We start from the raw sequence: 13,684 nt of genomic DNA on the forward strand, positions 1-13,684 counted from the left end.
GGAATTGACGTTGTTGTCGCAATGAACTTGATTTCATTACAAAAATGGTGAAAACAGTGCAACTCATAATCTCCAAATTTACCTAATTCTATTCAATCACGCGTCTCTTCAAGAAAAGAAACCTTTTGGAGTTGGCGGTCAAAAGCCAGCAAACAATCCGATCGCTTTGCAAACTCAATTCGTAGTCTGATAGAAGTCTTCAAGTTCAAGTACCAAAAAGATGTATCATAGTAGTAGATAAAATATCTTTCATAAAAAATAAGACCCACAAGGTTCTACCATAAGTCATAAACCAAATATATCAACCATTCCCCCTCCCCAAGGTCAACAAAATTACATGCCCACCAGTTACCAATTCGCAGACACACTCAAATCATTTCTCAATACCGGTGCCTGTTCCGGTGGTCCTTCTCCCTCCCATATTCTCTATCTCGTTCGTAATCATAGTCTCGATCACGGTCACGATCTCTTCCTCTATCCCTATCTCTGCTTCGACTCCGATGTCTTTCCCTGTTTTCTCTTTCTCTATTTCTGCTGCTGTCTCTGTCATCCCATTCCCTCCCTCGCTCCCTACTTCTCTCCCTTCTATCTTTCTCAATTACACCTGAAAAAGATAGTTTGCAAAACATCTAATTAGGTTGCTCAATTTCAACATAATATATTTTCAGCAAATCGGTCCAGTCATAATATTTCGGATTGATTTGCTCTGCAAATCGCAACATAGGTGATGAAGAATCTTTATCCATTATACTTCATTTTAATTTCTCAAAACATAACACGAAAATTCTCCCGGGAAAGTATAATATTTATTTAAACTGAAATGCACAAGCATAATTTCTCGCAAATCTTTTCAGGGTCAATAGCAGGGTGTTAACGAAGAGACACAAAAATTCTCCCAGGAAATTACAATCTTTATTTTAACTGAATTGTAAAAGCAGAATTTCTCCGAAATTTTTTCAGGGTCAATAGCATGGTGTTAATGAATAGACTCATCATACCTAGTTCCTCAACTTCCCATCCAGCCCGCCCAGCACCCGGTAGTATTCGACCAGCTTCCATCTGCTGGGATTTGGCACGAAACTTCTTCTTAAGATTTCCAAACTCATCATACATCTCACCGTCATCCTGACAATATAATTAAAAAATTGTCAAATCACAATCAGAAAACTGTTTGTCTCAAAATTATGGTTCACCATCTTACTTCTTCAGCTTCTCGTCGACGTCGTTTAGTCTCCTCCAATTCTTCTTCATCAAGTTCTTTGTAACCTCCACCACGCCCTCCTCTGTTCAATCATATTATCATAATTAAAAAATTAGAGAAGTTTATGTAGTAGGCTATTAGTATTAGTGTAAAAATCATTTCCTTTGTATGATCAGAGAGACCATGGTCAAAGAGTACAAGTTGATCCTACAGGTACAAATCCCATACTTTTGTGACAAAAAATGTAAAAAGGTCAAGTATAAGTTTGGATTTCCATTTTTCAAACCAGATTTCTAGATACACTAAAAAGATAATGGTCGTTATACTACTATGGACCACAAATTTGCTTCAAATCAAATTTATTAATCTCAAAAGTCGAATTCAAATCAATCTGTTAGAAATTCTAAAGTGAATCAGATAAAAGGTGCCAGTTCCCTTGGGAAATACACAAGTCTATTTACTATCAAAAGTGAAAGGTTGCCACCTTAAACTAAAAGAACTGCAAGCAATGTCATCAAATAAAAAGATCGTGTGCTTTTCAAAAGAATAAAAAATAAAAAGTGAATATTATACCTCACGCCACCCTCATTATGACCAGGTTTGTTTGTGTTACAAATATTGCATTTTGTGCGCTTTGCCCAATTGATGTTACCACACCTGAAACATAAAGCAGAAGGAAGAGCCCATATCAAGCAGTTGCACATGCCGAGTATAGATTCTCTGTATGTGATACAAGCAAGCAGTGTTATCCAAGCAGAGAATAGGTAACTACAAACAAACAATTAAATACAAGAGAACACTTCTCCCAGAACTTCAAAAATTAACTTTGTCGTTTATCCTCCAGATCTTCTTCAGAGATGTCTCCATTCCCCATTACAGTGATATTAAAAATGTGTTTTAGAAAAAAAAAAATCCCAAGAAACAATAAAGTAAAAGTAAAATACAAGATAACTTCACAGATTCAAATGTGCCAGTGTCATCCTCTTTATGCATATTTAATTCCTTAAAAAATAAACCAGCAGAAAAGAGTGGATCACTAGAGCATCAGAAGTCATGTATAGGTTTGTAACATATTACGAGATATGATCAGATTAAATGATAAAAAGAAACAAGGACCTCAATCAGTTCATGGAATCCACATAATTTACTAACATGTGAAAAAATGTTCAAAATATCCACAAAGATGTATTAAATCAATTTCCTTCTCTTTCGATTCTAAACCATACTATTTGATTTGGATGTGATTATATATTCTAACTAAATATAATCCACTTTGATCTGTATAGTTGTATTGAAAAAATTCATAACATACGAATGATAAAATTGCTGTAAAGGAAATGCACAGATTACTACGAGACCAAACCCAATGCAGCACAATATGTTAGAGAACTAGAAGAAGGGGAAAATTATATTTACATTGGACAAGGCCAATCATTTGGACCAAAGAGCCCAGTAGGGCCACCAACTGGACGACTATTGCCTCCTGAATCCTGGTTGCCACGGCCCCTGCCACGACCTATAGAGCCTGCACCACTGCCAGCAGCACCAGAAGGTCGAGCACTTCCACATCGATTGCACACACCACGAAATGCAAAATTAACATTGGAACAACTGTAAGGAGGATAGAGCATGAGAAGCCATTTAAACAGCAATAAGTAGACCATAGAAGCCAACCAAGATTGAAAGAAGCAAGAAGGAGCTGCTCACCAATATCACATCACAGACCTTGTATTTGGACACAGCCAATCTCCCTCTTGTTGCCATGCTTTTCCTGGAGTATCACCACGACCTCTTCCCCTTCCACTGCCCCCGTTCATACTCCCAGCATTCTCCTCAAAACCAAGAGAATCATCAACAACACTTGGATCACCCACCACATTATATGAGAGATCATCCTTGCTTTTAGACTCTGCTATATGAACTTCAATGATGTTACCATGAAAATCCTTGTTGTTAAACCATTCGACGGCCGCTAAGGCTGCATGTGGATCCTCGTATGTTACGGTTGCATCTCCTTTAGGCTCATTTGTTAATTTATCACGATACAGCCAGATCTTTGGTCTACCTGTTCGCTTGTCTTTCTATGAAAATTAAACAGGTAAAAATAAAGCCTGAACATTATTTGAGTAGAGGAAGGCATTTCGAGATAGACTGATAGAACCAAAAACAAATGCATCTAGAAAAAAGGTAATGTTTCGAAAAAATTGTGGTTAAATTCCAACCTTTAGCAACCCAATTGTACCAAAATATTCAGCAAGCATATTCTCGTCAGTCCCAAAGGGCAGGTTGCAGATGTAGATAGACCCATTTGAGGGGGCTCCTTTACCCGGATAGCTTGCCATTATTCACCAATTTTCATGAAATCAATATTAAGACCTACAAAAGGTGCGCCACTTTAGAATTGTGCAGCACAGTCCTCCAAAACAAAAGAAACTGCGTATACAAATTAAAAGAGCAACAGCAAACACGTGCGGGAGCCCACATGCCTTCCAAAAATACAGATCTCAAACGGAAAACAGATGAGAAAACAAAAATGGCAGCCGAAAAAAGTGAAGGAATGAGGACGATAAGATGAGAGAAAAAAGGCATTGGCGTTTTTCTGGACCGATGGAGGAAAAACTAGACAGTATCTCGTTTTACAATTAACAGGCCCTAAATCTTGATGTTGGGGGGGTGGCGCAGGAAGAACAAAAAGATGACAATAAAATAAGAAGAGTAACTAGCCCAAATTACAGGGAAAGATGCGGAGCCGGAGATGGAGTTCCAACGATTTACAGAAATCATCGACCACTGAATCAACAAGGAAAAAAAAAAGAGGCGAAAATTTTCTATCATACGGTAGTGGATATAATGGATCTCAAACCAGCGAATACACGTCCGAATGAGAAGGAACAGAGAAAAACGATAGGGTTACCTGAGTTCCGTTCGTGTAAAGACTTCGACTTTCAGATTTTGGTTCGTCTGCTTCTTCACTGCTTTTTCTGAGTCCCTCGCGTTGATGGGAGTGAACCGGGTCAATGACAAACAAACCCAGGTTCTTAACAAAAATAAATAAAGGGCCATTTGTTTTTAGGGATATGATTCGTATTTGGGAATTTCTGAAATTTATATATCTTCAAAAAAAAATCCTAATATTCACATAATTTATATATTGACTTTAATGTTTTTTTTATTTAATCATTTTTTTATCAATTTTTTTTTTGTATTTATTTTGTACAACACATTCATGTATATTAATTTGAGATTCTTATAAAATATTTATCATTAACTATTGTACTCAAGAAAATATATATCACTAACCATTATTACAATTTTTTTTCAAACAAAAATCATATAATTGATTATATTTTTATTGGATTATATTTTTACATTGTAAAATTAGAAAGAAAAAAAAAACTTGAGGGGAATAAATTGGCTGCTATGAAATTTGTTTACATGTATAATGAATATCAAATTTAAATAAATTTATAAACTAAATAAAGGGAGATATTATACCATTTAGTTGAAGTTTATGTTACCTATAAAAGTAATATATAAATATTATTTTTTAATTTCATAATGTGGTGGTGAAAATTTGAACTTCCGATTATACTAATTATTTGAATTAGGTATGTTCAAGTTGGTAGTATATAAATATACTTAGACACTCTTTACTTAGAAGATAATGACAAATTTTCAAGGTGTTTGCTAAATGGTACCCATGGAAACAAATTGTACGGCTCATTTCAATTTTTAAAATCACCCCTCTAAAAAAGTGTAATATCATTAATCTCCTACAACCTAATCAAGATTTTCAATAATTAATTTACACATCAAATAATAAAATCTAATATATTTTTTAGCAACAAATTTATAAAATCAACTTTCGAGAGTAACATGTCAAAGCGAGCATAGTTCAACGGTAATTGACGTATATCTCCAAAACATATATAAATGATTTTATTGAAAAAGCTAAAAAACTTTTTCAATTATTGATTATTACAACTATTCATTTACAGTATTAAAACTAAAAGTTTTTTCAGTTTTGAAAACGAAGTCATGAAAAAATAAAAGTAAAATGTTGAAATTTGTAATTATCTATATTTAAATACTTTATTTTGGTCTAAAGAAAAAAATGATCTTTACATGAAAGAAAATAACTGTATAAAAAATAGTAAAATGAAAATATAAGATTTATATTTTATAGTATCATTTTAAATATATATTTTTTAAAAATGATATTTGATTAATTGAAGGAAAAAAATAGAATTAATAGTAAAACAATTAAAAAATGATAATAAGAAAACAATGTGTTTGGAGGGAAAAACACGACTTAACGCGTGGACCCATCAATTCAGCTCGGTGTCATCAAGAATGACCAACAAAGATAATAGAATAGACCGACTTACATCTAAGACCAAGTTGAAAATCATAGTTCTATAAATCGGTTCGAAGATTTCGACCTAAGGACCGACAATTGGCTTAAGGGGCTCAACAGCCACAACTGTCGGTCGGGGCGTTGTACTCCCACTACCTATAAAAGAGACACTCCACTTCATAATCCAGATTCACTCTGAGAACGACTTATCGTAGCTCACGTCTCTTCTGTATCTTTTCAATATTAGTTTGTAGCCGAATAGAATTTGTTAAGTTATAAAATTGAATTAAGGATTCGTTGGTATTTAAAAGGATTATTAACGACTACGTTTGCCAAAGTTGACAAGCTTAATCTATTTGATAAAAGTGGTTAGATAGAGTTGGCTAGGCTTTGGAAGAGTATAACTGATAAGAGCTAGAAGTCGAAAACTGACATTGCAATTCTAAATAATAATAATAATAATAATAATAAAACACTTTAAAATACATACGTTTATCCAAAAAGATTTATAGAGAAAAAAAAGTATTTCATTTAAAATCGAGGTTATGAAAAGTCTTCTCAAACTCTTTCACGTAGATGGCTTCCAATTCCATCCCATATTCACGGATAAAACTTGTACGTCAAATCCTCATCTTTCTTGTTGATAATTGTACGGCGCAGCAAAAATATTTTATGTATTTCAAAAAATATCACCAGTTTTTTAAATTTTCAAATATAACAAAATATTTAAATTTTTATTATTCTAATTTCACTATTATGATATTTGATGTACATCCGATGTATATATGTAACTTATATACATCAAATCTATATCTGATATATATTCGATGTATATCTGTAACTAATATAGATCCAATCTGTATTTGATATACACCCGATGTATATCTGTATCTGATATACATCTGATGTACCTCTTATATACATATGATGTATCCTTGAATCTGGTTAATATTGGGGTATTCATAAAAATAATTTTAAAATGTAATCAAGCTAAAATCTCTCCATCGAAATCTTACAAAGTTCCCATTTAGATTGAATATCAGTGCATACCGTGGGCAGATATTCGGCAAATTAGATGTACTAATAACCGTAGTTGGCATCTCCTAATATTAAATGACATAAAGTGTCCAAATTGTCAACTTCTAAAGATTTCTATTTGGGTTGATGTTAGCATCTTGAAAATGTTATCTATCGATTCTAATTTTGAATATTGTTGTACTTTTGCATCATGATATCATATTTCATTATCCTGTTAAAGTAAAATCAGCATTATATCATATGTAAATCAAACTATCACATCAATAGTATATCAGACACTCATATATAGTAGTATATCAAACAATCATTTCGGTGTATATTAAACATTCATATCAGTAGTATATCAAGCATATATGAGACTATGACATCATTAGTATATCATACACTTATATTAGTGGTATATCAAACACGAATATCAGCAGTATATCAAACACTCAAATAAATAGTATATCAAATATACATATCAGTAGTATATTATACACTCATATCAATAGTATATCACCTTTATATCAGACATACGTATTGATATGAAATAATAATATCATGTGTATATCAGATCATCACATCAGTAGTATATCAAACATTAATATTAGCATTATATCAAACACTCATAAAACTAGTATATTAGAGACTCATATCAACAGTATGCCAAACACTAATATCAACAATATATCAGACGCTCGTATAAATAGTATATCACATGTATATCAGATATACATATCAGTAGTATATCACATTTATATCAGACATACATATTGATATGAATCACTCAAATCAGGCGTATATGAGACTATGACATCAGTAATATATCAAACACTTATAACAGTAGTATATAAAAAACAAATATCAACAGTATATCATATGAAAATCAGAGGGAAATCGAAATGTAGGTTTTTATGAGCTTTCACGTTTTGGGCTTATTTTTGGGTTTCTTATGTTTGGATTTTGGTCTGCAGGGTGTTGTCATTTAATATGTGGGCCTCTTTTTTTTTTTTTTTTGAAAAACTATGCTAGTTTTTACTATAATTTGATACTTTTCATTCAAAATAGGATGCTCCAATATGTGTGAGCTCACGTTGATTTTACGAGCTTTAATCATATTATATATTTTGATGACAACAAAATACATTTATTGATGATTTTAGTATTTCAAAGTGTTCGTAATAGAGAGCTCGAAGAGTCAACTTCAACGCATTTTAAACTACACGAATCGGAGTCCTAACAAAAAGTTAGGACCAAAACAATTTTGATGCATTTTAAACTACACGAATCGGAGTCCTAACAAAAAGTTAGGACCAAAACAAGTTTGAAAAAAAAAATACATGTGAGAGGTGATTCAACATTTTGCTAATGTGGCATATGACATGCTGGATGATGGGGACATACACGTGTTGCACTCAAATAAATTAAGAATTAAGAATTTCATAATTTTTTTTGCAAAGGAATAATTTCATAATTTTCACTTAATTGCCTCAATTTCTCTTCATTTTCACAAATTTCTCTAAATTCGAAAGCAATAGTAGTCTTCCATGTTTGTTGGTCGCATTCGGTTGTAATTTGTTGCTTGGGCAAAAATTTGCCTCCTGCTATCGGGAGGATAAAGGATAGGTGTGGTGTCAAGTTGATGTAAACGGTGTAAATTTGTTATTATAATACAACGTCAAAATTGGTATGCCGCCAACAGGATATTGCTCCGTTAGTGACTTATATACAAACCGAACAGGAGTTAACTTTGGTTGATTCTCATTGTTCAATGCGTATAAAGGGCGAGCCACAGCCAGCTTACTACCAAGGGGGCTCCGTTGCTACTAAAATCTTCTACTACGCATGCAAAGCTTCGATGAGACTTGAGAGGGAGTGGCATTGGATCATGGATTGAAGAAATTCGAACCACCAATGTTGATAGCAATAAGCACAGATATACTTGTGATCGCAGCAAGCCAAAACAATGCCGATTCTGCAATTGTCCACGTCATATTAGAACACTTCACCACCATCCAAACATCACATTAAAATACAGATATATACGAAACTAGACAACAACATTACCAGTTAAACCTCCAGTCCCGTTGCCAGAAACCATGGGTTTGGTTTTGGTGTCAGTAGCCGCATCACGTGATCTCGAGCTCGACCTTGTCGTCCTTGTGCTAGTAGAAGTGGCATCATTCTGAAGTATTGTATTCAGTGTTTCGGATGTCACTATCCCCTGAAATTCTTCGCTCACTATCAAAGCCGCTAGAACGTCCATGAACGATTCCTTTTCAGTTTCTTTTGCAGCATCCTTCTCACCCTCTTTCTCATAAGCACCATTTGGTTCATCAGAATCAGATGACTCGTCATCTGAAATATCTATATCCAACACATTTGCTTCTGATGCAGCAGCCTTGTCGTCCTCTTCATCCTCAACATATGCTTTGTATGTCAATCTCAGTAGTATTTCTCCAGAAGACCTATTTCTAAAGAGTCCCCAACCTCCTCCTAAAACAACAATTTTGTCTGTTGGTACAGTATCTTGAAGAGATCCAAGATCGACCTGTATGTTTTTTGTGAAGAATGTTACCATACACAAAAACACAGCCATAAAAAAAAATTAATTTGCACCATTCATTTACCAATCCATACATTGTTCTCATTACACAAGTGCTTTATCATTTCAATCGGTTCCAAATGCAGAACACAGACTTTGCCTCTGGCACAAGCCAGAATCATTCTATTCTAGAACCATTTAAGTACCCAATGGATGATCTAATTGTTATTGTGGTCATAAATCCGTGCTTCAAGATGTAATAGGAGGCGTGACTTCTGCCACCTTGAAGATGATTTAATGAGATCAAACATCTGCTTTCTCTTTAGCAACATCCAACGTTTTATTTCACTTCCTAATTTCTTTCAGGATGATGTGATCCCCTTGTCAAGACTCCCAAAACCACGCAAAACAATATACTATTACTATCCAATGCTATCTACTAGCATTACCGTCATTTTATACAACTTGTTCTATAGATAGTTTGCATCAGCAAACACTTCTCACCAAGAATGCTGGTTATACAAGATGCTCAAGGCATGTAGAGGTCCCATCCAAGTGCAGAGTAAGAAAATCTAGTTAGAACTTCAAACAAATAAATGATCTAATGATTTAAAGACATCCAACCCCCAAATTATAGAAAAAACAAACTAAAATTAGAGTAATAGTCAGTCAATTTTTGGGACTAAAAGTAAAACTAAACCAACCTTGAAAATGACCAAACTGATTTTTATCGTTAGAATAGACCAAAAACCTAACCCAACATAGTCAGTTCAGCAGCTTTAGTTTCCTCGATTAAGTTTGCACAGTTACAAGAGAGATAAAGATACGATGGACAGTTACTGATCGAATATAAAGATAAGCAAACAAAGAAATGAAGCATGGTTTCACCAGTTTCAACTTCTCCTTAAATGCAATATCATTAGATATTTCGAAGTCTAACTATCATAAGTTTAAATAATAAGTTACCTCTGCATTACCAACGGTCAAATCTGCAAATCCAAGAGAATCTTTCACTTGGATGTACAATTTCTGTTTCCTAGGATTTGCAACAAGCATATGAAAATCCTGCCAATGTCCCCAATACACGTGAGTACATAAAGAGATTGACAACTTCGAATGAACCCAAAAACAACCAAATAACAGTTTGACCAATATTGTTAATGGAACATGTTCTCCGGTAAAACAAAAGATAATCAGAAATGAGCTCCACCTGATTCCAGATTGGCTCACCAGGTGGTCCAATGACAGTGGTCTGACTGTTCTTTTTGCTGCGTATTATTTGATCACCCAAGCTTAAAATGACGTATGGGTCTGTTTTTCCTGAGAATAACAGGAATCAGATCAATGAGTAAAATAAAGAAGCACAAATTTATAGTAATTACTATCTGACTGTGAAATCAGATGGTAACTTTCTGAAAGCAGGGATCATTTCTCAGGGAAGAACCAATCAAGGAATTTAATTATATCCCTTCTAAGATGGTTCAATTTTTTTTTGGTATTTTGTAGGGGTAAACGATACAAAGATACATTAGAGAATATATTTTATAAAAATAAAAATAAAATTATATTTATATTAAAAAATATGTTCTATCAAAGACATAAAGTAGTTTCATTTAGGAAGTTCTAATGGAGATATGTGAATACATTAGGTTCTACAAAAAAATTGTTTTTGCAAGTGTCAGTATCATGTTGATGTTGATAGGCACCACAAATACTTGACAGTTGAGTGCAGAAATTCAGTAATTCACAAAGCATGGTTTCCAAGAATGGAAAAAATGGATAAAATAGCAATTATTACCATAGAAGACGTAAGAAAGCTTCCGAGCATCTACAAGGGTTATTGAAAGTTCCCCAACGGAATCTTTATTTCCCTCCTGCATGTCTCCTGATTTAACCTCGTCTGTAACAGGTCCAACTGCTTTACCTTTTTGGAAATCTAGAACTATCTTTTTTGGCCGTACAAATAATTTAGGTAAATCCTCAGTGAGAAGTTTTGTCAAAAACCTACGAAACATAATAAGCATTCAGGTCAGCTGGATTGGGAAAAGCAAGCCTAAAAATAACTAGAATACTTGGATATAATTATCAGCTACATGAGCAAATTATGCTGTGAACTGCCACTGCACAATGACACTCAGAAAACTGATTCTGATCAATATATTTAATTCGTTATTAGTATAGTTGGGCACTACTTCATAACACGATCCAGCTTCAATAATAGCAGTCTTATTTTTCTAGTCTGAGAACTATTGCCAAGGAATTCAGGCTATCATTAGCTCGTACAAATCATGAATTGAACTAGAAAAATATTCAATGGTACAAATGTGATATAGAATATCAATGCACCACTTTCTGGCAAAATATAGTCAAAATAGTGATATAGACAAAAATTTATCATAGAGGCCAATAAGCCTAGAACAACTGGTTAAAGCATATATCCTTGACCAAAAGGTCGAAGATTTGAATTCTCACTCCCACTCGTTGAACTCAAAAAGAAAAGAAACAAAAGTTCTCTGAGAGAAAGAGCAATCAGCAATGCTAATATGGAAAGGATTGCCTCTATTCCTTCCTTGAGCTAAGCAACTTTATAAAGCAACTATATAAGCAATTAAGATTAAAGTTGTACTTACATGGAGAGAACAGGAATGGCTGATGTTTTCCCAAGCGTGCAGCAAAAAGATGGAAAAAAGAGAGAAACGTACAATCAGCATCTAAACGTCAAATTTAGAGCAAAGAAAACTATTCTTAAGAAACAAATTTTACCTCCACAACCATGCCTACTAAAAACATAAGGATAAACTAAAGAACATAAAATTAAAACACCTTTCATGCTTCCCTGTAAAACCTCACTATGGCGTCCTTGCAGTGACTAGCTATAAAATGTAATTCGTTATCAAAGTCAAGAAAGTACGACATAACATACCCATTAAATTGAACAAGCGGAACGGTGACAACTCAAATTTGATCTTTGGGAGTGAAACAAATGCCCATGAGACAGCACCTACCCAAGGCTCAGCTGGAATAAGCCGCAACTTGACCCATAATTCACCATCTATGTCAAAATCTCGGACACCAACAGGAACAACAATGGGGATGATGCCAAATTTTAGCGATAGCATTAATAACATACGAGCACCGCCAGTATAACGCAGACCAATTTGGTACCTGGACAGCATTGAAAAACAATAATGACTAGTGTAAATTCATGGAAAGGTATCGCCAGTAAACATCGCAGGAAGGGATTGAATCACAGCCAAAAGGTACATGTGAAGTTTGATAGACGGATTTAAAATTAACTTACTGCAAATCGTTGGCTCGACGGGATGTTCGCCTCTCAACATTCCTAACTGACAGTGGTTCTTCCCCCAAGGAGAACTGCTTAATTTCCACCCTCTCCACATAATCAGGTTTTTTCAAATTATCAATAACGGGTTGCAACAACCCGACAAGCCAATTCTCGAGACCAGGTCGATAGACTTTCCATAACTTACCCAAAACCATATTCACCCACTCCACCGACTCTTTCCTTTGTAAATCCTTCTCCAAAAACGACGAGAAACTAGTCGGCACCTGCGGCCATGTGCCGCGACGCCCGTCCTCATTTCTCGATTTATTTCTCCTTCTAAATGTCCATAACTTGTCGAAGACAACTCCAACAAAGAAAAAGAAGACAAAAAGTCCAACAATGTTTCGATTAATAGGTGGCGAAGGGATGGGGTGTATGACTCCTAGCTGGGTCCGTAACTTATCAACAATAGGATCCTCCTGGAAACCAGTGAAATTTGATCCCACTTGCACAGATGAGTCCTGGGAGAATTCTTCCCTTTCCAATTCATCGGCAATATGCTTCACTACAAAACTTTTGGCACCCCTCCTCGTGGAACTTGCAAAATCTAGATTCAAGTTGCGACTTGCGCCATCGGGAGAAATAGAACAAGCCAAGAACCATTTTCTTCTGAAATATCGGTGAACGAAAGCGGCGGAAAACTGTTTTCTTCTTTTTCTAGATAAAGGAGTGGAAAGGGGGTTGGGAGTTGTGTGAGAGGGGGTGAAGACAGTGAAGTTATTACATGGGCAATGTTGAGAAAAGGAGTTCGAGAAGCCAAAGCTAGCGGATGTAAAGTGCATAATCATTTAGATGCAGAAAAAAGGAGAGAAGCCCAGATGAAATCATAAGGAAAAAACATGGATTGGGAGGCGGTACTGACCTCTGTACGCAAAAGACGGGCAGAGGTAGTAAAGCAATTGAGGTAATCGCCGTCGCCAAAATGAAGACGACGATAGAATGAAAGGTGGAGCAGAGGTTAGTGCGATGGGGCGACCATGAAAAAGAGGCAGAAACAAGAATTTCCGGAGCAATTGATAATCCAAATGCGAGAGATGGTAAGTAGAAGTGGATTTTTGATATCCCAGGAAGCGGGGAGGAGCGAGAATTGGGGGAAAATGGGAACGGGGGAGAGTGCGTGGGCGAGCAAAGTAAAAGAAGAAAGAGAAGAGCAGCCACAGAGAGAGAGAGAGGGCTTGGGCTTTGGTTTCTGATTTCGGGCAAAACATTGGAAGC

The 13,684-nt window shown here is 35.1% G+C and overlaps 2 protein-coding genes across 3 annotated transcripts; both read right to left on the reverse strand.

Annotated features, from left to right (window-relative positions):
• Positions 1–204: 204 nt before the first annotated feature.
• On the reverse strand, positions 205–4,263 carry TAF15 (TBP-associated factor 15). Of its 2 annotated transcripts, none has more exons than XM_022296269.2 (8): positions 4,116–4,263; positions 3,424–3,577; positions 2,927–3,282; positions 2,618–2,812; positions 1,775–1,858; positions 1,202–1,283; positions 999–1,125; positions 205–604 (listed from the first exon to the last, which is right to left on the reverse strand). In XM_022296269.2, exons 2-8 carry the CDS (start codon positions 3,541–3,543, stop codon positions 381–383), a joined length of 1,188 nt encoding a protein of 395 aa, XP_022151961.1. In that variant the 5' UTR covers positions 3,544–3,577; positions 4,116–4,263; the 3' UTR covers positions 205–380. The 2 variants fall into 2 exon arrangements, with proteins under 2 accessions (XP_022151961.1, XP_022151962.1); XM_022296270.2 differs by lacking the exon at positions 4,116–4,263 and adding an exon at positions 3,935–4,080.
• A 3,954-nt stretch (positions 4,264–8,217) lies between these two features.
• On the reverse strand, positions 8,218–13,684 carry NTMC2T5.1 (N-terminal-transmembrane-C2 domain type 5.1). The gene is made up of 8 exons (XM_022296165.2): positions 12,425–13,684; positions 12,047–12,288; positions 11,754–11,772; positions 10,922–11,127; positions 10,334–10,443; positions 10,090–10,188; positions 8,646–9,129; positions 8,218–8,553 (listed from the first exon to the last, which is right to left on the reverse strand). The coding sequence occupies exons 1-8, from the start codon at positions 13,255–13,257 to the stop codon at positions 8,465–8,467; spliced, it is 2,082 nt and encodes a 693-aa protein (XP_022151857.1). The 5' UTR covers positions 13,258–13,684; the 3' UTR covers positions 8,218–8,464.

The sequence above is a fragment of the Momordica charantia genome (assembly GCF_013281855.1).
Source record: "Momordica charantia cultivar OHB3-1 chromosome 9 unlocalized genomic scaffold, Mcharantia_2.0 BLBB01000009.1, whole genome shotgun sequence".
NCBI classification, from domain to species: domain Eukaryota; kingdom Viridiplantae; phylum Streptophyta; class Magnoliopsida; order Cucurbitales; family Cucurbitaceae; genus Momordica; species Momordica charantia.

Coding starts and splice junctions, on each gene's coding strand:
- NTMC2T5.1 (XM_022296165.2), bottom strand. CDS start 13,257: ATGATTATGCACTTTACATCCGCTAGCTTTGGCTTCTCGAACTCCTTT. Junction 9,130..10,089: donor TGACCGTTGGTAATGCAGAG/GTAACTTATTAT, acceptor AAAAACATACAG/GTCGATCTTGGATCTCTTCA. Junction 8,554..8,645: donor CGGGACTGGAGGTTTAACTG/GTAATGTTGTTG, acceptor GGACAATTGCAG/AATCGGCATTGTTTTGGCTT.
- TAF15 (XM_022296269.2), bottom strand. CDS start 3,543: ATGGCAAGCTATCCGGGTAAAGGAGCCCCCTCAAATGGGTCTATCTAC. Junction 1,859..2,617: donor AATGATTGGCCTTGTCCAAT/GTAAATATAATT, acceptor TTTATGTTTCAG/GTGTGGTAACATCAATTGGG. Junction 1,284..1,774: donor CATAATGAGGGTGGCGTGAG/GTATAATATTCA, acceptor ATGATTGAACAG/AGGAGGGCGTGGTGGAGGTT.